General features: G+C 37.1%; 1 protein-coding gene across 1 annotated transcript in view; it reads left to right on the top strand.

Annotated features, from left to right (window-relative positions):
- Positions 1-9288: 9288 nt before the first annotated feature.
- The window catches only part of tspeara (thrombospondin-type laminin G domain and EAR repeats a), a 34636-nt gene continuing 18841 nt past the window's right edge, over positions 9289-25083 (top strand). The window contains exons 1-9 of the mRNA XM_079841100.1: positions 9289-9874; positions 13474-13694; positions 15514-15740; positions 16122-16212; positions 16327-16483; positions 18292-18423; positions 20010-20242; positions 22580-22769; positions 24375-24607. Of these exons, the coding sequence (XP_079697226.1) occupies positions 9760-9874; positions 13474-13694; positions 15514-15740; positions 16122-16212; positions 16327-16483; positions 18292-18423; positions 20010-20242; positions 22580-22769; positions 24375-24607 (1599 nt within the window). The 5' untranslated portion in view covers positions 9289-9759. The remainder of the gene's footprint in view (positions 9875-13473; positions 13695-15513; positions 15741-16121; positions 16213-16326; positions 16484-18291; positions 18424-20009; positions 20243-22579; positions 22770-24374; positions 24608-25083) is intronic.

Raw genomic sequence — 25083 nt, 5'->3', positions numbered from 1 at the left:
GTGTCACCTTTGAAATCATTAGAAATATGTTGATTTCAAGGAACATTTCTTAATATTATTAATGTTAAAAAAACATATGTGCTCCATTTTGTGGAAAGCATGATATTTTTCAGGATTCTTTGATTAATAGAAAGTAATAGTTGAAATATGTAACATAAATTTATTTACTGTCACTTAATGAATGTAATGCATCCTTACTGAATAGATGTTATTTCCTTAAAAAAGGAGAACTTTACTGACCCCACTCTGAGGTGATGTAACAACTTCCCAGTGAACTAGAGGTGGATATCAAACCTGTATGATTTGGCAGAGCTCAATCAGGATTTGTAGAATCTGACCGCATCAGAAGCTGGATTAACTCTTGTTATTCTTAATGGCATATCAGCTGATGTGGCTCATTATTGGACAGTTGCTTCCGTGTGATTCTGCTTCACCATCTGCACACTAGAGACCGCATGTTGACATTTATTGGCAGGCCAGAAGCTGTTCTTCTGTACAGCTATTACCTCCCACACATTACTGTAATTGAATGTCAAATATGATTACTTAGCTGTCATTACTGAAAAAACAGCTATGCCTCTGACCACCTCCCACAGATGAATTCAGTCTTTCTCTCTGGTATGAGCAACTGCTTGGACATTCCCACGACACAAACTAAAACAGTATATACGTATCTACACACATATATATAAACTAACTTTTATGTTAAGATATGCGATTAATCGTGATTAATCGATTTGACAGCACTTATATATAAGTATTAATATATATAGACAGTACAGTGTATCCCCTGATCAGGCATAACATTATGACCACCTTCCAGTCCCTTTGGCTGCCAAAACAGCCCTGACCCGTCGAGGCATGGACTCCATTAGACCCCTGAAGGTGTGCTGTGGTATCCAGATCCTTTATGTCCTGTAAGTTGTGAGGTGAGACCTCTATGGATCGAACTTGTTTGTTCAGCACATTCCACAGATGCTCGATTGGATTGAGATTTGGGGAATTTGGAGGCCAAGTCAACACCTCAAACTCATTGTTGTGCCCCGCAAACCATTCCTGAACCAATTTTGCTTTGTGGCAGGGCGCATTATCCTGCTGAAAGAGACCACAGCCACCAGGGAATACCGTTTCCATGAAAGGGTGTACATGGTCTGAACTGCAACAATGCTTAGGTAGGTGGTACGTGTCAAAGTAACATTCACATGGATGGCAGGACCCAAGGTTTCCCAGCAGAAGATTGCCCAAAGCATCACACTGCCTCTGCCGGCTTGCCTTCTTCCCATAGTGCATCCTGGTGCCATGTGTTCCCCAGATAAGCGACGCACACACACACGGCCAGCCACCTGATGTAAAAGAAAATGTGATTCATCGGACCAGGCCACCTTCTTCCATTGATCTGTGGTCCAGTTCTGATGCTCACATGGCCACTGTTGGCACTTTCGGCAGTGGACAGGGGTCAGCATGGGCACCCTGACTGGGCTGTGGCTATGCAGCCCCATACCCAACAAACCGTGATGCACTGTAGCGTGTCTGTTTGATCAGACCACACAGGCCAGCCTTCGCTCTCCACATGCATCAATGAGCCTTGGCCGCCCATGACCCTGTCGCTGGTTCACCACTGTTCCTTCCTTGGACCACTTTTTATAGATACTGACCACTGCAGACCGGGAACAGCCCACAAGAGCTGCAGTTTTGGAGATGCTCTGACCCTGTCATCTAGCCATCACAATTTGGCCCTTGTCAAACTCACTCAAATCCTTATGCTTGCCCATTTTTCCTGCTTCTAACACATCAATTTTGACGACAAAATGTTCACTTGCTGCCTAATATATCCCACCCACTAACAGGTGCCGTGATGAAGAGATAATCAGTGTTATTCACTTCACCTCTCAGTGGTCATAATGTTATGACTGATCGGTGTGTGTGTATAGATAGATAGATAGATATATATACATAGCTCCAAAACTAACTAAAATATAAAATTGCAACCAATACATTTTAGTTATTGATAAATGTACACTACCAGTCAAATGTTTGAAATTAAGGTTGTTTAATGTTTTTAAAATAAGTATCTTATGCTCGTCAAAGCTGCATTTATTTGATCAAAAATACAGTAAAACAATGCTATTATGAAATATTATAATTTAAAATAATTTTCAATTTGGATATTAATATTTTGGTTGAATATAGTTCAAAAGAACAGCATTTATTTAAACTGTTTTATTTAAAAACCTTTTGTAACATTATAAATGTATATTTACTGTCACTTTCAATTTAATGCATCCTTGCTGAATACAAATATATAACAAGTTCTATCACAAACTTTTGAATGGTTGAATGTGTGTCATTTCCACACAATGTTTTCAACATTGATAATAAGAAGTCTTTCTTGATTTGCTTTTATTAGATTGTTTTAATCAAATAAATGCAGCCTTGGTAAGTATAAGAAATAAGGTTTTTGCTTAATTTTGCCCATTTATTTTGCTATTGTATCTATGCAAATAACAGACTTATGATCAAACTCGTTGAACATCTATCAGATTCATAAGAGCGATACTGCGTCCATCTCTTCTGGAATCTCATCAATCTCAAAGCACAAACCCTGCAGTTAGGTGATGAGTTTCCCTGTCTAAACTTGTCTGATACTTCACACACACTGCTGATAATGAAACATAAATGGAGCTCAAAGCACAGCTCAGCCCCAGGGTCAAATATAAGACCACAACAGCTTTCAAAGAAGAACTAACATGACACACACCTCTTTCTATCACTCCCTTCTCCCTCCATCATGTGTTACACCACTCCTGAACAATTTGATCTGAAACAGGTTCACTAAAGTCCAGTTTGCTGTTCACCCAACCCTGAGACTGACGTCAAGGTTGACCTGCATAAACCAACAGAGCTTTGGTTAATTTGTAATGACTTGTTTACATTTGATTCTGTATATGGTTCACAAGTTTTTTTTTGTGTGAAGTTTTATGTACACTTACAGTCAAAAGAAAACTTTTTGAGTATCTGTACTTTACTTGAGTATTATTATTTTTCTGGAAACATATGACTAACTTTACTACATTTGAAAGACAAATATCGTATGCTTTTTACTCCACTACATTTCTATCAAGGTCCTCACAGTTGAAAGTCGTTTTTTGCCAGTCTATCAATAATCACCCTTGTAGGGTCATGTGAAGTTTCCCAGCATTTTTTAACACTGATCAGTTTATAGCAAAATGGAACAGCTGCATGACAGTTCCTCTGCGCATTGTGTGCACCCATGGCAGTATGTTTCAAAAGATTAAAGATTAGTTTTGTTGGCATACATATGCTGCATGTCTCATAAAATGTTCAATAATGTAAACGTCTGGGAGAAAGAGAAGTACGAGTACTGAATAGAGCTCTCTTTCGTGTCTTTTCGCAAGTGAACCGACCGATACTCACAAAATGATGTAAAAATGTCAGTTTTGGCAAGTATTCACGTAAACAAAGTTGATTATGTCTTGAGTGAACGTAAACAGTTGGGAGAATATTGGATGTGTATCAGTGTATTGGATCCGTGCATTAGGTCTTAAGTGACTTTGTAAAGAGCTTTAATACAAGTAAATGAGTTTAAGGTAGTCGTATGCTAGCATGTCGGATGGAGCATCACACGCGTGCATTCATACAACAATAATAAAATAATGCATTGACAAAAAAAGGAAATTTACTTTTGATATTTCACTACTTTAAAAAAAATTGTTCTGTACTGTTACTTAAGTAAAAATCAGTTTTTACAACTTTCACTTGTAACGGAGTATTATTTGACCAGTAGTACTTTTACTAGTAATGGAGTTGTGTACCTCTGCCCACTGGTAATTGTCTTTTTATTTAAAGGAATGAAAGAAATAAAAGATTTGAATGGATTTAGGGGGGAAATAGAAGTAAAAGTACAGGAATATTTTTTGTAAAATAATCAGTTTGAACTCTTTGCAAACATTTTTATTTGAAAATATGCACCCATTGACGACAACGTTGTCAAAATGACCTCCGTTCACATGGGTCCACGAAAACGATTAAAACGCTGTATTCTGCTGCCAGGCCAGTATAGTTGGCGACGTCACTTTGCAAAGAAACACTACGCACTATGGCATGTGCATGATGTTACCGTTTTTACAAATTTGTGTTTTTGTAGTTTACACATAGATGATGACGGTATTGTTTTCAAAAAATTGCACTTTGAAACCAGTTTTCAGAAGGTTTTTGTGGTCCCCAAAACGGCATTGCCGTGTAAATGAAAATAAAAAAGTAAAAAAAAAAATTGTTGAAAATGGTGTAAAAAAAAAAAATTGTTGAAAATGCAAAAATTAAAAATACTTCTTGTCTCTCTTCACATTCAGTTATGAAATAAGTATTTTCAATTCGAAATGGCGAAATTTGCCACAAAAAAAGGTCAAGTTTGTTGTCAACTATTCTTGTATCTTATTTCGCACACCCTTTCACCATTAAAATGCGTTTTTGTGCATGGTTTTCTGTGAACGGTAAAATATCTCAAAATGTATATCTCAATAAATATCTCTTTTAGGCATTGACAATCAGGCCATTAAAAATATCCATTTAGACAATTTGGCAATTAAAAATGTAAAGTTACAAAATTTAACTTTTAAAACGTTTGGTAAAATATCAAATATTGAGTGCGACAAGTCATGGAAAATGTAAAAATGTATAGTTAAAACATTTTCTCAAATATGATCAAAATATCAAGAATTGGGTGGGACAATTTGGTCATTAAAAATGTAACTTTTGTTAGGTCACCAAATGGTAAAAATTGCCAATTAAAATGTAAAATATGTCAAATGTTAAATATCAAATATTGAGGAGGACGCGGGATCTTGACAATTTGGCCATATTTGGGTGCTTGTGATGGTTACAGCCCTATTTCCCATTTCTTAAATAATAAAGTCATCAAATCTATGAAGCAACAATGAAGTATGGGAACCCTTGCACTTAAACACCATTTTATGATAAAAGGCTGTCTTGGAAGTCTGTTAAAATTTCATTATCCACTATAAATATGCAGGTTAGGAAAGCAGTTCATGAACTAGTAGCACAGCACTTTATTATCCACTACAAATTACACACAAACTGTTTGTCAAAGGCTGTAGTTCTACTCCCAAAAGAATTTCAATTGCGGTGTTCCTCCCCTTTTAACATCCCTAATGTTCCTTCTTTTCTGCTGGCTTTGATGTGAAAAAGACTTTAAGCGACAAAGGTGAAGTGGGGTCAGGTGCACTGCATGCTGGTCTTTAGCCTCAGATGTTGTTTTGATTAGCGCACAGACTATTAGCAAACAGCTTACCCTGTACCATCTGTGCTACTAATAAAAGATGAATGTATTGTGTAGGGTAGAATGTGTGCGCTGAAGAACTCTAGCTGAGAGGCAGTTACCTGTAATCTGTAATACCTGTCTGACTAATTAGTCAAACCCACATCATTTAGCCATTAGTGGGTTGTACATCCCAAAAAGTACCAGAAGAGGGAGAGACCGAGAGTGAGAGAACAAAACAAAGATTTATGGGGAAACTACACTGGGGTGTAACAGCCTGAGTGATTCCTCAAATCATGCAGCTTGTTGAGGAGAGGTGTGGTGTATTTTTAAGCAATCTGGACTTGCTTCACAGTGGATGATAAAAACCAATCCAATTCTTATGAGAAAAGGCAACTATTTAAAATTGTGACTTCCTGTTTCATTTGCTGCTGCCGTATGGTCTAATAAGGATAATGTACTGTCAAATTACTGGATAATGTACTGCACAAAAAAAATCCCCGAAAAATTTACGGTAAAAAAACGGCAGCTGTGGTTGCCAGAACTTTAACGTAAAAAATACGGCAGTAACGTTTTAGGTTTTTAGGGACAGCACCATATAATTTAAAGGTTTATAATGTAATAATTACGGTTAAAAAATGTTTACAGTTCAAAACCATATAATTTAAAGGTTTATATTGTAATAATTATGTTTACACTGTAAACAATTTACGGTAAAAACATATTTCATTAACTGAAATAATGTTAAATTACCAACCTATTGAAATACTAATATCTGTTATGTATCTTTGATATATACGGACAACCACCAATCACAGTGAAGATGAGAATCACGTGATGAATCAAAGCTCATCTCAAGCAGCTTTTAGGAGGACAATACTGAAAAATAGAAGGTGCTCAGTGTCATTCACACAAACACTAAACACCATCATGGTAAAACAAATAAAAAAAATGCAATAGACATTAATTTAACAACATCAGATGTAACATAAAACCCTAATGTACATAACTGATTAGAAAAAACAAAGAAGAAACATAGTTATTGCAATGAAAATACATCAAATGCGAAGTGTAACGCGGGGAATTCTGGAAATATCAATTTACGGGTTTTCACTGTAAATTACAACTTGTTCTTTTTCACTTCCAAAAACTGTAAATTTAACGGTATTTTACTGTAAAATTAAATGAAATGTAAGGTTAGATCTATTACAGTTATTCACCGTATATAGCACGGAAACTTTCTGTTAACTAATTAACTGTTTTTCACCGTAGCATTTTTACAGTAAAATCACAATCGTTTTTTACAGTGTGGCAGAAAATGACCAGTACATTTTCCGTTTTTATTTTTTACAGTGCAGGAGGACTTGAACGTATGACTTGAACTTGTATTGCAAGTTAGGAAGACGTAATTCTGACATCAGATGTGTTTAAATCACTCTTGCTCAGAGCAAGATTGTGATATACATTTTTTTTGTAGAAAATAAAATAAAATCATACACTGTAAAAATGGGGCATAATCTACTGTATAAATATGAAAGATTTTTCCGCATTGTTTTTTTATGGAAATTTTCGTAAAATTACTAATGTCCTGGCTGAAAATTACCAGTACATTTTCCGGTTTTATTTTTTACAGTGCACTCTTCTGCAAAATGATGAATAAAGAATGCGCATCAGGTGTTTTGGCTTTTTAATGTTTTTATTTAATTTATGTGGATGTTTGTAAACTGGATCATTATATATAATAATTGTAATTGTACAATATTATCGTATTTTGTACATGCAAATTAATAAATTATTGTAAATTAAAAAACAACTATTTTAGTCATTTTAACAAATTTACAACTGCATGAATTACATACTGATATTTTTATCACTGACGCCCCCAACTTGGGCTGAAAGAAAATCCTGAGTTTCCCAACTCGTAATTAGCTACAACGCTGTCTTTCCGACATCTTAATTCTTAATTTACAATACTTTGTTTTCGTAATCTAATCATAAACTCTATTTCAAATCTTAATTATTAATTGCAACATTTCATTCAATTTTAAACTTAAAGTCATGGTACCATCTTTGGCTATCCTTACTTGCACCTCAAACTGGTGCCGAATTGATATGAATTCATATCAATTTGTATGAAAATGTACAATATTTAGACAAAAGAAAGCATGAAAGTCCTCTTCTAATCCAACCACTTAACCGAGTTGTGCTGGGGTTTAAGCAGATACGAAAACATAAGAATGAAAAATTGTAAATTCACACTAATTCTTTATGTGTTTTTCACAGCATTCACGCTGAAAAGCAATATTTATCTATTTATTCTCCTTGTGTTTTCAGTCCTGTGTCAGATCGTTGTCGTTATTTACCTTTTGTTTCCTTTCCTGCCTGATGCTGTTTACCTTGTCCAGCTGCCGGTCCTGTTTTACCCCACGGGCAGTGTTGGGAAGGTTACTTTGGAAATGTAATACATGTAAAATTTACAGATTACAAGTTACCCTATTTAAAATGTAATAAGTAGTGTAACTATTTAAATTACTTTATTAAAGTAATGTGATGACATTTGATTACTTTTCTAAATTCTTAACGCATTTTTATCACTCACAGTGGCAACTCTCAGACGGGTTGTAGTCAAAAGTCTAATGATTTCAGCAGCAATTTTGATTTATGTAATTGGCAGATGTGGTGCACTGCAAATTCAAACAAGAGAACCAATCAAAAGCATCAGGAATGGCAGGATGGCAGGACCTTTAAACTGTGCACTTGTCTGGCTATCACCAGACCAAGCTCAATTTAAGATTAAACATTGGTCAGGGGAGTCTGCTCTGTATTTTCTATTTTTCTGTATTTTGTATTAAATGACTCTGTACGCAATTGGATAGTCCTTCACCCAGTCAGACCCCAAGAGGTGTGATCAACGGGCATCGACCCATCGCTTCTCTATCCGTCATCGTGTTAAACCTGCCAATAGCGCGCCAGGTGGATAAGCCAGTCTGTGATTGTTTCCCACAAAAGTGTAACAGAAGCAGTAGAAATTAAGTTGCTGGGCGAAATCAAATCCCCGGCAGATCAGGCTGGGTTTACCCAGTCTAACCGTGCACATCAAAACCAGGCAAAGCAACACATTAATATTATTCAACATATTCTAGCTTTTTACAGAAAATATTCAGAACCCCCCTTTGTAACCGTTAAAATTTTCATACGTAACTGTAAATTTTTCTCAGTAACTGTAACGGATTACAGTTACATTTATTTTGTAATTAAAATACGTAATGTTATGTAACTAGTTACTTGCCACGGGTAGTTTTTGTTGTCAAATAAAAGCCCATTTTCTTTCTATCTCTGATTCCTTGCCTCATCCCTTCACCCCAAACCTGACACTATTTTTCTATTTTAGCCAAAAAATCTAATATAAAAAAGTTTTAGTAATATAATCTAATATGATATAAAAAAGTTTGTACTTATAAAGTGTTGCCAGTTAATTAAAAATATGTTCTCTTAAGACTTATTAACTTACACAACTTTGCACTTCAAATAATTTATCTTGTTTAAAAATACTGAACAACGAAGATTAAGAAAATAGTTGTTTGGCAGTTAACACAATTTTTTCAATGTACACATGTTGTTAAGGAGAATTTCGACTACAGATCAGCAAAGGTCAGCAAAAAAAAAAAAGAAGAAGAAAATTACCAAGTGAGACTGAACTAAATCAGGACTCCACCCAGAGGAAGAAAATAAAACAGAAAGAGAGAGAGAGAGAGGGGGGGTGGGAGGATGGGGTTAAGAAGCAATGAAATGCTGAGATTAGGACTGCAGGAAATCTCGCTCTCTCTCTCTTTCTGTCTGTCTGCCTTTCTCTCAGCCTCTGTACCTCCTTCTGAGCCCCTCCTCTTGTGTTGACATGGTTTCATTAGAATGTCTCTCTAAATACACCACTTTTGCCCCTTGAGCTCTCACTTGTAATTCTGATCTGTTAACATGCTCATCTGACCCGGCAGGTGACAGGTGAATTACTGCTCTCTGGTCGCCTCTACGCACCTGAGTAACAGGGAAGAAGAGGGGAAAAGCACAACCTTGTGGATTTTCAGGACTTTGATTACAACTTTCAGAAATATTTGGGCTCCGACTCTTTCAAACTGCTTGTTAATGATTAGCATTTAAGTGGATGAGGAAGGACTTTCTTGGATATTGAGAAGTTATACCCAGTGCTTGCTCTACAAACATACTTGTGAATTTCTTTATTGAGTAACTACTGGCTCACTGGTGTTGAACTGATTCTTTAATCAAAATTATACAATGAGGGACAGACTCCATTCTGGACAGTTCAGTGAACAAAGAATACAGGACATAAAGGCATCTTGACCAGCAGATAACTTTGGACCATCCTGAAGTTCATATTTTGACTTTTTTTTTTGCGGCCAATCAAAAGTTTGTAAGAATTTTTTTTTTATCAGCAAATCAACCATCTAATGGAAGGACAGCAGAACTTGGTGCCATCATTATGGCTACTTTCACTGCATTGGTGTCTGTTGCTTCTACCACTGACAGAAAGTGTGACCGTCGTGCCATGGAAACCCTGTACAGGTGAGATACATTTTCAACACACTAGCTAAATAATGTTGATTTGGCTTCTGTTTGTTGCATGACAACTTTTAGTCTTTACTCATTGAGTCCTGGTGCTACAAACTATTTATCATCAGACACCAAGATAAAAGTTACTTCCTCTGTAATAAAGCTCTTCAGATTAGATTGGGTCCAGATTTTAAAGGTCTTGAATGAGACTTTACATCCTAAATCTGAATATTTATTGTGTGTATAGAACGTTTTCTCTTCAGCTATGGGCACTTTTGGCCCTTTTGATTTTATTTATAAATACATGTACTGTATATATATATATGTGTGTGTGTGTGTGTGTGTGTGTGCATCATAGAAGATCATTGCCATTTTTTTGTTGGTCTGAATCAACAAATGTTATTTCCACCATGTGATTCTAGCATATTTGTGGTGAAAATAATGATGGAAATGACATTTTAAATCAGAATTTCAGACTTCTTTGCCTTGACTAACTTGAATATTATATTTCTAATGATATCCAATTACATAATATATTTACACGTTTCCTATAATTTCAAACTTGATTGGAAATGACATGCAAAAAACCCAGTCAAATCACGTCCAACTCAATCTCACAGGAAAACGTAACTTTTTCACGAGGTGGCAATTTCATATGAATTTGAATAGTACGAAAAAGAACAATTTGTAGAAAAAAAGTAAGCATAAATGTCCACCACTAAACCTAACCGCCACTGAGATGTAAGCAGATCATACAAAAACATACGACTGCGAATATAAATTAATATGAATTAGCCACCAATTTGCCAAAACATAAAATAATTACGATTTCGCATGAGATGGTGCGATGGTGCTATAACCTCTCATTTTGCATCTCGAGCATGTTCTTCACTGACACAGCTGTCACCACTTAAGAAACTTTATTAGGGATAAATGGTGAAAATGACACTGCTGAACACTGAAAAACATGGTCATGTGTCATGCGGACCACCACAATGTCACTTAATAGAAGAAATAAATGTGAAAAAGTTGCACAGCCACACAAATGCATTCACAAGGCTGGTGGTGTATCCATGTTGTCATGCTGATTCACAGCTTGGTCTCTACAATGGAAAAATTTAAACTCTTCCCAATCCCGGCGACATCCCTCGGGCTTAAATTCCCCAATTTTCATACCACGGAGGCAATTACATTAGATACCAATGCAAAAGAAATGAGAAAATGAAAAATGCTAATATAAAAAAAGAGCTAGAAGATCACCAAAGTAAATTCCTTAAGTGGTATTTTAAAATATTGCTTTTGTATGTCAAGGGCACGCCATCTAAATGGTCCATAATTAGGGCAATGAGCTTAGCTAAAGGACTGTTATTACAATAGAAGCTGTAAATACCACAATAATGTGGATGAACCAAAGAATGCTGGGAATGTTTAGGGAATTGCAGTTCTGTCACTGAACATCTATAGATGACATCTCTTTGTCATCAGTGTGTGTGTTCTCATTTGAAGCATATTCCTTTTCTGCATTGCATTTATTTGTAGTTTGAACATTGAGTAAGAAGCATGCAGGATCCAAGAGTATCAGTTGCAAGCTTGTGTATGCTGTCATTAAATGTATATGCTCATGCCACGCTACGTATTTTAGATTAAGACTATGTATTGAGGAAAACAAAGGGCATGTGAAGTCAGACTTGGGCTGCTGATAAAAACATTACTTAAGCCCTATTTAAAAGTTTTTAAACCATGTAGCCTATGAATGACCGTAAATCAAAGTTCAGGGTTCATTAAATTCTGTGAACCAGGCAGAGCTGGTAAATATTCTGTCTGCCCCTCTTTCCTCTGTATATTTTGCATGGAAAGGCAATTTGCATACTTTAGTTGATAAACTATGTCAAGAGCTATTAACATCCGCATATGCAAAAATACATAGGCCCCCCAAAAGTATTCAGATTATTGAGCCACATAGATAGCAATGTATAAAACAAAATGATATTTATTTTAAAGTCACTATGAAATTGACAATTCTTATTCTTATCCTGTCCCTCACATGAGATCAAAGCAATAGAAAACCACAACCATCCAAATTCAATCAATTCCCATGGACAAAATCAAGTCCCGTCCTACATTTGTTCTTGTTTTAGAAGTCGTTTCACTTAGATATATCACAACTTCAGGAAAGAAAAGACTATCACAACTTCCAATTTGTGCCAACTTTAAAGCATGGTAGATAGCACAAGGCACAAGCACACTTTTCAAGCATGCCATTTCACAAAAAGATATTTGCTTTCTGGTTTTAAATTATACTATACTAGTCAAAGTGAACAATTTCGGACACTTAATGATTATCAAACTTAATATCAAGTCTATAATACCGTGAGAAATCTATCCATTAGCATTCCCATTCTCGGCTGGTGCAGACAACATTGGAAGTATACAACCTGCTTGCTCCCATCTTGCTTGACTAGCAAGTAGCAACTAGCAAGTTACAAAGCACACTCCATTCCAAGTCCACTCCAAAGGGAGTTATTCAGTAAGCACTGTTTCCAAATTCCCAGAAATGTCTTCAGTTTTCTTCCGGGAATGTACACATTACAATATTTCTTTACAGATATATATTTACAATAATACCCTAGCAACCACATAGCAACCACCCTAGCAACCACCTGAGTACCCTAGAAAGAGCATATCTATCTATCTATCTATCTATCTATCTATCTATCTATCTATCTATCTATCTATCTATCTATCTATCTATCTATCTATCTATCTATCTATCTATCTATCTATCTATCTATCTATCTATCTATCTATCTATCTATCTATCTATCTATCTATCTATCTATCTATCTATCTATCTATCTATCTATCTATCTATCTATCTATCTATCTATCTATCTATCTATCTATCTATCTATCTATCTAAACTACTTACTAAAACTAAAACTATTTCAAACTTTAAACTTATCAAACTATTTCAAACTTTAAACTTCAAACTATCTCAAACTTTTTAAACTATTTCAAACTTTCTGGTCTAGCTTTTTCAAGCCAACTTAAAGTTTGTCTACAAACTTTTTTATCTAGGCATACACAATTTTTTTTTTAACAAGGCCTGGTTGAGTTGCGTTATTAGTGTGTTGTAACTCACATTATGCGAAGGGTGTGTGTTTACTGAATCACGCTCAAAGCTGTTGACCAATCACAACACACTGTTCCGGATGACCAATCAGAGCACATTGCACTTTTTTTTTTGGAAGGAGGGGCTTAATAGAGGAACTGAACACAGTGTTACTGACAGACTGGGAAGATAGGTGCCGCAATAGTGTAAAATTTATGTTTTTTGAACATTCAAGCATGAAAACCTATTCTAGTAGACCCCAAAAACAAAATGAAGGGCATAACAGGTCATCTTTTAGGTCCCTATAAACAAAAATAAATAAATAAATACTGTTGACTATTCAATGATCAATAGTGTAGTTCAGAGGGTGTAGTTACAGCATTAACCAGCAGGCGCTAACTAGGCCATGCTAATCAACCAAAACTTTTTTCTGACAAGGGGGCCTAATCTCATTGTTTCCTCAACTTCTCTCTTTAATCTTTGTCCTCTTCTCCTACAGATCTCAATCCAGTGGACCTGCTGTCTCGGGTGCTTCCCCATAATAGAGAGGCTCTGGCTGGGGTCCGTGTGGTGCAGGAGGGAGGTGCCCGTGGAGTCCAGTTCTTCAGTCCTAAGCAGACGCTCACCTTTCCATCATCTCAGCTCTTCATTAACTGCCCTCTCTTCCCTGCAGAATTCTCTATAGTGGCCACTCTAAAAGTGCCTCAAACCAGAGTGAAGGTAGGCTTATATTAACATAGTCATTTAATGCCAGAATTGCTTGTGTCCAGAGTTCAGGTCAGCTTAAATGCTAAAAGGGCTTAAAGGGTTGGTGATTTGTTCCAGAAACATGTTTTTGTTATGCTGATTGAAAGTATCTTCACATCCTGATAGCAATCGCTCATCACTAAGAATGAGTAGGAGTCAAGTCAAGTCAACTTTATTTATATAGCGCTTTTAACAATGTAGATTGTTTCAAAGCAGCTTTACAGTGTTAAACAGGAAAATAATGCAGCATAATTTTATTCAGCTGTATAGCCATTCTGGAAAAAACGTCATCAGTTCATTTCAATTATCATACAGTGACAGTGTGGGCTTTAGATCAATAATTCGATCAGTAATTTAGTTTAAATGGTTAATTTAGTTTATTAATTAGATTTATTTCGATGTTTAGTTGAAAAATTTAGTGTCCCCAACTGAGCACGCCAAGCCAGAGGCAACCATAAAATGTTCCAATAATTTTGTATTTGTAAGTGATAGAAACCTGTGACGTTATACTCAGAGCAGTGCATGACACGAATGTATGCATTTCAATGGCAACACTATCAGCGGTGAAATGAATCTGCAGCAGTCAGCTAGTACAGGTCAGAGCTCTTTAAGTTGTTTATGGTTGTTATTTTTGTAATGTTATGTGCTTTAAAACATGAAGTAGTTTAACGCCGTCTCTCATCTCGTGGCGCTTTTGTTTACTCCCTGTTGTAAGTGTTCATGTGTTTTGGAGGAGGCGTGGCTTTGGAGACTGGAAGCTATAGCTTGCTACTGAATGGAAGATGGGATCTAATGTTTTCAAAGCTATAGCTTGCTATTGCTAGCCTCTCCGAAACTTGTCTACCATACCTTTAATCATTATAGAAAGTCTCAAAAACTGCTAATTTCCTCTTTAGTTCAAGCTGGGTTAAACTCTGGTGTACAATATTAAGGGGGTTATTTCGCTAGGAATACTTTTTTTTTCTTTTTTTTTTTTTTTTTACATCAAAGAGCATTCCAGTGATAGCGTATTTTTATAGGCCAAAACAGAAGTTAGCATCACCCTGGTTCCCTCAACAAAAACGCAATAGGATTTTTTTCACTGGCTTTTGAATTATTGCAGAAAATAAATTCTGAGACTGTATGATTCTTACATGTTTTGTTCATCATGAGAATATATTTAGAAATTAACACAACTTTTGAAGACTTTTAAAGCCTAAATACAATAGCCAGAAGTAAAAAGCAAAACGTAGTCTATAAACGGTTACGGGCTACACCAGGGACGCATGACTTCAATGTCACCACCATTAAGCTCCCGACAACTCCCTTCAGTCTTTATTTTAAAAAACATTTACCATGAGTTAGAAATTATATATAGTGATTATAAACACAACAAGGCTGTAAAAGCGAGTAATGAGTTTTCCTGTTCACCTTGATAGTTTTTAATGTCCCTGACAATCTCTAATGTCCCATTGAGGTGCCATTTACCCGACACCGTTTTCAAATAAAAACTGAAAACTTTTTATGCGTTTTGGCCGTCCATTTACACGTCAATGGCTTATTGGGGACCTGAGCTTTTGAAAATGGATTTCAAAGTGCAAATTTTTGAAAATGATACTGTTATTGTCCCGGTGTAAACTACAAAAATGTGAATTTGTGAAAACGGTAATGTTTTAAACCTCGTTTCTAGTTTTTGGCCTACAAGGGTCAGAAAGAGAATAGGAAATGGTTATGATATTAAATTGACCCAAATTAATGACAACCTAAACCTGACCTGTCTTTACTGTATCTCTGGACTCACTCTGTCTTTCAGAATAATGAGTACTTGTTTGCTGTGGTGAAGGAGGATGTCAATCAACTCCTACTTGGCCTGCGTTTCTCTAAAGACAAAGTCCAACTCATCTATCGGGGCTCAATGGGGAGGGAGCGTCTCAGCTTTAAAAGAATCCGCCTGGCAGACAACCACTGGCACAGCATAGTGTTAGCTATCAGTGGCCACCATGCCACCCTCACCCTGGACTGCGGCATCCCACTGGAACTGTGAGTCTGTAACAGCAGTAGAAAGACCCTATTGAGTTTACCCCTTTTATGTTTTCACTACAAGATATAAGCATTTAGATGACCTCAGAGTTACATTTTGGTTAATTTGTATTATAAGATTAAAATACGATTTCTTGTCCAAAATGTGCACATATTATTGCAATGAATTCTTGAGCAATTAGCTGCATAGCTGTATTTTACATAACTGTATTTCATTTTGCTACATGGGTGGCATTTAGAACAGGAAAGCGCCTGACATTTGTTATTTCTAGGGGTGGGATCTTTCCAACCACAAAAATATAAGAGATTCAGAAACAAAATATAATGTTACAGTTTAAAATTGAGTCCTGTGAGTAATGTACTTCCACTGATGGGTTTCAGGGTCCATAAACAGCCATTTCCCTCTGATCTCAGCACCGACGGCTCCAGGTTCCACATTGGAAGTCGAAGGAAGTGGAAAGGGCTGTTCTCTGTGAGCTTTGAATTCTCATATTGCTAATTATTTTGCTTAAAATTAAAAAAATATATTTTAGCATACACACAAACATACCTGCTGCTCAGAGGATGATCTGTTGTTTTTTGTAAGGGTTTACTGCGGCAGCTCGTCCTATTACCTGGATCGGACGCGACGTCACGTGTTTGCCCCTCTTCCAGACCGTCACTGGTTGAGCTTTCAATTCCTACAATTCTGTCAAATTTGCCAGTGAAATCCCACATGAATGACGTCCTGCTCCCTCCATATGGTAAAACTAAACGTTTAAATTTAAATGATTTTAAGGTATGTTTCTTTCTTCTGTGAAACACAGATATCAGCATATATAGCATGTGAACATTTTGTCCTCAAAGTTAATGTGTTAGAAGCAGGAATTATGGGCAAGCGTAAGGATTTGAGCGAATTTGACAAGGGCCAAATTGTGATGGCTAGACGAGGGTCAGAGCATCTCCAAATCTGCAGCTCTTGTGGGGTGTTCCCGGTCTGCAGTGGTCAGTATCTATCAAAAGTGCTCCAAGGAAGGAACAGTGGTTAACCAGCGACAGGGTAATAAGCGGCCAAGTTTCGCATGGGGCTGCATAGCCGCGGACTAGTCAGGGTACCCATGCTGACCCCTGTCCACTCCCGAAAGCCCCAACAGTGGGCATGTGAGCATCAGAACTGCACCACGGAGCAATAGAAGAAGGTGGTCTGGTCTGATGAATCACGTTTTCTTTTACATCACGTGGATGGCCGAGTGCGTGTGCGTCGCTTACCTGGGGAACACATGGCACCAGGATGCACTATGGGAAGAAGGCAAGCCGGCGGAGGCAGTGTGATGCTTTGGGCAATCTTCTGCTGGGAAACCTTGGTCCCCTGCCATCCATGTGGATGTTACTTTGACACATGCCACCTAAGCATTGCTGCAGACCATGTACACCCTTTCATGGAAACGGTATTCCCTGGTGGCTGTGACCTCTTTCAGCAGGATAATGCAACCTGCTACAAAGCAAAAATGGTTCAGGAATGGTTTGAGGAGCACAACAATAAGTTTGAGGTGTTGATTTGGCCTCCAAATTCCCCAGATCTCAATCCAATCGAGCATCTGTGGGATGTGCTGAACAAATAAGTCTGATCCATGGAGGACCCACCTCGCAACTTACAGGAATTAAATGATCTACTGCTAACATCTTGGTTCCAGATACCACAGCACTCCTTCAGGGGTCTAGTGGAGTCCATGCCTCGACGGGTCAGGGCTGTTTTGGCAGCAAAAGTGACTAACACAATATTAGGAAGGTGGTCATAATGTTATGACTGATCAGTGTATATATATATAGAAAGAACATCATTAAGGGCATGATAAGAATTAAAACTGAGATGCTTAATGGAAAATAGGCTGGTTAAACATATCAATATAGCCAATGTTAACACAGAGTTACAATGAACCATTACAAAAAAATTATTTTATCATGACTGGAGCCATGTATAACATTTTGAGGAAAAGAACAGATCTGTGCTGCAAAAGACCACACTGATGACATATCGCCCATGGCTGGATTGAGTTATCATCCCAAACTAAACATCTGACACTTGTTTCGCTCTGAAAAGGAAAACAGAGGTTATACCGCTTGCAGTGAGAGCTGTCAGTGATTGAGTGTGTGCTGGTGATGAGGGGGTTTACGCTGGCACACATCTCGGGCATGACAAACAATGCTGTGTTTGTATAATTCGTATTGACAATTTAAATTAGCTAATGGCAACTTTGATCTAGATTACACACCTTGGTTCATACTTTTACAACCTCAATGTCTGAGATGACTAGACATATTGTTTCGCACTTTACGTCTGTGATGATGTAACAGAGATTGTGTTTATTGTTTCATATCCATATTCTTTTGAAGAAGTAGATCCATGACAAATAGTCATCCAATTTCATGAACACATCAAAAATAAATGTATATATTGTACAAATCCAGTAATCACAAACTTCATCAAATACAATTCAAAAAGAAATATTACTTTAAGCATTTTTGCTCAGTATGTGTACTTGAACTTTTGCATTCTCACTTCAATGTTCAGAAACGGAGGTCCGTGTTACCCTGGGGTCTAAACCAGCATGCACTGCGGCAGAGCAGGGACAACTCTGGTTTGATACCCTTAAAAGGGGCCTCTTCCTATGTGATGGTGTATACTGGCACTCTATGCTGCAAGGTAAGAAGAAAAAAGAATTTACTAAATATTTCATTTTAACTTTAAGATTATGACCTAACATGTGTCTTGACATTGTCATCCTGGAATATTCCCATGATGCGTCTTCCTACATGGTTGTTTAAGAAATTAAAAGCTACACCCCATCCTTTAGGGTTAAAAGAACTGCAAACATGTAACGTGGTATAAACATAAAAATAACTGTAATAATGATCCAATCATTAATTCTCAAGCATATGCCTATTTAAATCCAAATAGCGACTTTTTGGGGAGCTGGGCTGTGTATATAGAGCTGTGCAAAAGTCCTGCAGCCACTTTGCCATTTTAATTAAAAAAATCGTCACATTTACAATTACAGTGCAGTATTATATAAATCCCAGAACCTATAATTATTCATAACAATAAGCACAATCGATCAGATCTTTTATGAAAAAGTATTGTACTGGACATGTTGTATAGGGAATTTACAGTTAAATACCCAAGGACTAGAGAGAGTCAGAGGTTAAGTCAATTGAAGAAAATTTTAGTGAAGAATAGTTTGCAGTTTCATCAGCAGATGTCAGCTTCAATACTCAGAAAGAAGTTTGTAGGCCACTCACCGTACAAGTTTTAGAACACTAAAACTACGCCACTAAGCTACGCCATTACTTCAGGTTCTGGTTGGCTATAAAATACATGAACTTCCAAACATGGACTGATAGACGGAAGGATGATTTTGTAGTATTAAATCTAGTCTCCCCAGCTGCTCTGGGTTGACCTCCAGCCATGCATGGCTCACTCTCGTGAAGGATAGTTATGGCGGAATCGCTGTTTGGGTATTGAGTGTTCTCTTGATAAACGGTCATAATCCCCGGACATTAACTAGAGTGTGATGCCCTAGTGCTTATATGTGTGTGTGTCTTTACAAGTTCTGTGCAGGTTTGTTGGAGCTATCTGATCGGGGCCTGACCCCCCTCCCGACATGCAGGCGCCCTTTACGGCGTCCGAGGCCAATCTTACCCTTGTGGGAGGGATGTTGCGACGAGCATCCTGACTAAACTACGCCATTCCGGCATATCTATACATGTGTGACAAATGTTTAGACTTTTAGGTCTCCGTAGCCAATTAAGGCTTAGGCCATCTGTTATTGCTGATGTAATCAATGTCCTTGTAACCAGTATAACTGGTGGGCAAAATTCTCTGTGAGTTAGAGTCTGGCCTGCGATTCCACGAGAGACTCTGACGCTGGCTTCTGCTGATGAAACTGCAAACTATTCTTCAGTAAATTTCTTTAATTAATCTAACTCTTGACTCCTGGTCTTCATTCAACATATCTGGTCTCTGGGTCTGAAACTGTGTCCCCAACAGAGTTAGTCGAGCTCTTGCTCTAAACAGGAAACTTTCCCCAAATATACTGATAGCATGTTCTTTCTCTCAGTAAGACGTACAGACCATTATTTATTCTCTAGTGATGGAAGATGAACAGTACAGTAAGTGCTTCAACTAAGAATTGGTCATGTAAGCGACCCATGTGAGTTAAAGTTAAACTTTTGTTTGTAATGCCAGCTGAAGTTCTTCATTAATAATTTTTTACACTGTCCAATCTACAGAGAAAGACAGACTAGACTATGTAGATGATTACCAGGACCTCTACACCACCTCAGAGACTTTGGACATCGAGCTTTTCCAGATCCCCTCTGTTGGGCTGTTTGCTGCTATGGCTCATCGGGCCAACAAACCAGGCTCTGCCATCTACCGCTGGATCCATGGCCACTTCCAGCTCTACCAGAACATCAGCACCTTTAAGGCCCAGGCATGGAAGCAATTCACTATAGGGAGGAAGGTGAGAAAAGATAATAATCTTTTTGTTGGGGAATGTTTCTTTCAAAAGTAATGCATCACGATAATTGTGTTTGTTGCTTTTTATGGAAAGTAATGCGTAACATTTACTTTTGCATTACTTTTTCTCACCTGGGCTGGGCTTCCTTGTTTGCAAAAAAAAGTTATATTTGTAAATGTAAAGGCCCTTTCACACAAAAAGTTAAATGAATAAGCCTCAGGCTGAAGGAAATGCAAACTCATGCCTGTACAGTAGAGGGCGCAGCTCAAACAAACCTTTCAGCTGGGCTGCCATTCTGGATTTGTCTGGCAATCACCGGACCAAGCTCAATCTTTTAAGATTGAACATTGGTCTGGGGAGTCTGCTATGTATTTTCTACTGCACAAGAGGCGTGATAAACGAGCATTATTCAAATGACTCTGAACGCTATTGGATAGTCCTTCAACCAATCAGAAGAGGCGTGATCAATGGGTATCGATCCATGGCTTCTCTATCCGTCATTGTGTTAAACCTGCTAATAGCGCGCCAGGTGGATAAGCCAGTCTGTGATTGGTTCCCGCAAATATGTAACAGAAGCAGGATAAATTAATGTACAGGTGTCCAGCCTGAGCTGCAGGGCAAAATCAAATCGCCGACAGATCAGCCTGGGTTTATCCAGTCTAATTCTGGATCGGAGAAGAATAGGATGCAAGAGAAGAAAGTTAAACACTCTTCAGTCATTTTTGCTTATTAGTATGGTTGATTTGGATCATCGAAGGTCAGCAGCAAAGACATTGGTTAATAAAGTGAGATTAAATACATAAAATATATTTGCATTATTTAACATATTTAATTATTGCAGGTAACAAGTTTAATACTTATTTGAAAAAATTACTCAGATATTTAGTTGTAAATGTAAAAGTAATGCTTTACTTTACTAGTTACTTGAAAAAAGTAATCTGATTATGTAACTCGCGTTACTTGTAATGCGTTACCCCATCACACTGATAATAATGTTGTCAAAGTCTAAAACTTTCACATGCCACAACTGTCAAGTAAAAGCCTTCCCTATTGTGACGCCAAAGTGAAACGGTTTCTGGAATGAGAGAAAATGTAGAGCGGGACGTGATTTCATCCTTCGGGAGTTGATCGGATTGTTGGAAATTGGGCATTGCTAACTAAATGGAGGCAGCTCTGAATGTCAGTTGTGGAGAACATTTAGTCAAACCTTCCGCCGAGACATACGTCATGACTAGAACAGAACAGACGTTGTTTGGAGAGGGAGGGGGAAGTTAACGTTTTTGAATAAAGATTACAAGATTTTATAAAAATAAAAATAAAACAATACTGATGTGCACGGATAAATCATTTATATAAAATATTAATATTTGAAAATCCTTGGTCATCCAAATAAAAATACAGTAGGTTTAACCAACATGCAGTAAAACTAGCTAATACAAAACAGGATATTATATCACTGTGTCAAAGATAGCAGTAGACATAGACACTTTGATTTTATTATTTAATCTAATTCATTTGAATATTAAACTTACACATCTTAAAGTCACGATGAAATCCAAATTGACAGTTCATATTTATATTACAATTTGTTTCTCAGAAATTGCTTTCTGCCCCTAACAGGCAAAGGTTGTAGAGTGCTGCAGTAGAAAGCAGTGATTGACACTTCATTAGGAAAGAATTACTGGCAGAAAAAGCCTGAGGTGAAATGTTAAGGGGGGCAGGTATGAGACTTCATTCAGAGATACAGTAGACAGGGTCTACAAGCGTGATCTGAACATTTCCCACTCAAACATGCACAGATCCACAGAGACAGACTTTACACTGCACTTCAGGAGACAGATGTGTTTTGATGTGGTGTTTCTACACTCAGTACAAACATACGCAATAACTTGAAATCACTAGTGTAGTCAATCACAGAAATTAATTCTGTCTGATGATCTTTCCCTTCCCTGAATGAATCATTTATGCACATCTGTCTGTCTACAGTGTAATTGTTTAGTCTTAATTATATCACCGATTGAATTATAAAGAATAGGAAGTAATAAAAGCTCTTTGTTGAAACCTGCAGCTCCTTACAACTATTATTATCATTACTGTAAATCATGGAGCCTGTATTTGTATCAGTTATAACATCGCTAAACTCTTTGCCTGAGTGAAATTATGACTCATACTAAGCTATATATGGTACAGTATATATCTATCAACTGATCTTCACGCTGCGCTAAATTTAGAGACCTGGATTCATGATAGCCAAATGACAGACTGACTGATAAGTGTAACTTTATCTCTGTTTGTCTGTCTCAAGCTCATTTATCACTTTGTGTGTTGTCTGTGTGCCAGATGTTCTTGGCGGTGTCGAACTCCGTGGGCCGAGAGGATGGACAGCGAGAGCTGTCTGTGATATATAGGTGGAGTAATAAGAGGCTGAAGTTTGTGCGATATCAGACCCTGGAGACGCACAGCGCTCGTGACTGGGAAGCCTTCCATATTAACAATGAAGCTTTTTTGGCTGTGGCCAATCACAGAACAGGTTGGTCCTATAATGGTGTGGTGGGGCATCAATAGACTTGTACATACACTCAAAAAAAAAAAAGGTTCTATATTGCACCAAAAATGGTTCTTGGCTCGTAATCATAGGGGAACCTTTTTTAGTGCTATATAGCACCAATTTTGGTGCTTCAGTGGTTCTTCAGCGGTTCTTCAGAGGTTCTTCAGTGGTTCTTCAGAGGTTCTTCACCGGTTCTTTGACTAAGGTGCTATATAGCACCTCTGAAGAACCGCTGAAGAACCACTGAAGCACCAAAATTGGTGCTGTATAGCACTAAAAAAGGTTCCCCTATGATTACGAGCCTTTTTTTTTAGAGTGTACAGTACATCAAGTTTGGAATCATTATGATTATATTTTTGAATGAAGTCTCTTATGCTCTCCAAGGCTGCATTTATTTGATCAAAAATACTGTAAAAACAGTAATATTATGAAACGTTTGTACAATTTAACATAACTTTAATAAATGTAATTTATTCCTGTGATGGCAAAGCTGAATTTTCAGCATCATTATTCCGGTCTTCAGTCACATGATTCTTTAGAAACCATTCTAATATTTGGTGCTCAATTATTAATAATGGTTCTTGGTTATTATCAATGTTGAAAATAGTTGTGCTGCCTAATATTTTGTGGAAACCTTGATCATTTTTTTTTTCAGGATTCTTTGATGAATAGAAAGTCCAAAAGAACAGCATTTATTTGAAATATAAATATTTTGTATTATTATGAATGTCTTTTCAACCAATAATTGCATCCTTGCTGAATAAATGTATTCATTCATTACTTTCTTTTTTTATAATCATACTTACACCAATTTTTTTAATGATAGTGTATCACGGTTTCCACAAAAGTAAGAAGCAGCACAACTGTTTTCAACATTGATGACAATAAGAAATGTTTCTTGAGCTGCAAATCAGCATATTAGAATGATTTCTGAAGGATCATGTGACACTACAGACTGCTAAAAGTAATGAAAATTCAGCTTTACAATCAGAGGACCAAATTACATTTTAAAATATATCCAAATAGAAAACAATTATTTTAAATGTTTCTAATATTTCACAATATTACTGTATACTGTATTGTTTTAATCAAATAAATGCAGCCTTGGTGAGAATAAGAAACTACTGAATCTACATTTTTGACCAGTAATCTAGAATACTGCTAAATGCACCCCAAGCCAGAATAGTTAACCCAAAAATTTTAATTCATGCCCACCTTCATGCCATCCTAAGCCTGTATGACTTTATTTCATCTGTGGAACACAAAGATATTTTCAGAAATGTTTTTTATACAATTAAATAATATTTTGACTAGGGACTATCAAGCTCCAAATGAGCCATTGAACATTGTCCATATATTTCAATAGCGTCCAATAAATGCAAGGATGCGACTGAAATGAGTTTGGAATGGCATGAGGATGAGTGTGAACTTAGAGTCTTAGGTTAGCTATTTCTTTGAGCACATTTTGAGCAACTGATGGAGTTCAGTAGATGGTATCAGCATTTCATTGTGTTACTGGTCTTAAAATAGGTGGCAATTGTGAGAATAGTTTAAACCCTTATATTATGTTCCTGTCATCCCTATTAGAGAACGGGAATCACAACATTAACAGTGTTGTTTATAAGTGGAACCCAGGCACCAAGACGTTTGAGGTGAACCAGACCATCTCGACATCAGGAGCTTATGACTGGGAGTTTTTCACCGTAGGGCCCTACCACTTCCTAGCAGTGGCCAATGCATTTGATGGCATCTCCACCCAAACAGATTCATCAATCTATATCTGGCTTGGTGGAGCCTTTCAGCTTTTTCAGACTATAAGGGTGAGTTTAGGAAGCATATAACATCATTTCAAAATGCCTGTGATGGACGCAAGGCCCTGAAACTTGCTTAAAATCAATTGGATCATTCTGAAACTTGATTGTGATTTTAACGGTAAAAGACTGTAAAAATGCTACGGTTAAAAACAGTTAACAGGTTAACATAAAGTTTCCGTACTATATGCGGTAAATAACTGTAATAGATCTAACCTTACATTTTTACAGTTTTTGGAAGTGAAAAAGAAGTGTTATGTTGTTAAATTAGTGTTTATTGCATTTTTAAAATTTCAAGTGTTACCATGATGGTGTTTAGTGTTCCCTTACGAGAGTACTCTCGTATTGCGTTTTGCTAAAACGCTATGGGGGAATTCCTTTCCTCGAGATATTGAAGCAAATTTTTATCCAAAAATACCTTTTATACGCAGTGCAGCTGCACAACTCTCAGCAGGAAGCAGCTGCGTGCTGATTGGCTGTGCCGT

The sequence above is a fragment of the Gobio gobio genome (genome assembly GCF_949357685.1).
Source record: "Gobio gobio genome assembly, chromosome: 17".
Lineage (NCBI taxonomy): Eukaryota > Metazoa > Chordata > Actinopteri > Cypriniformes > Gobionidae > Gobio > Gobio gobio.
Note: the sequence above shows the minus strand (reverse complement) of the source record. Positions and strands in the feature narration are given on the sequence as shown.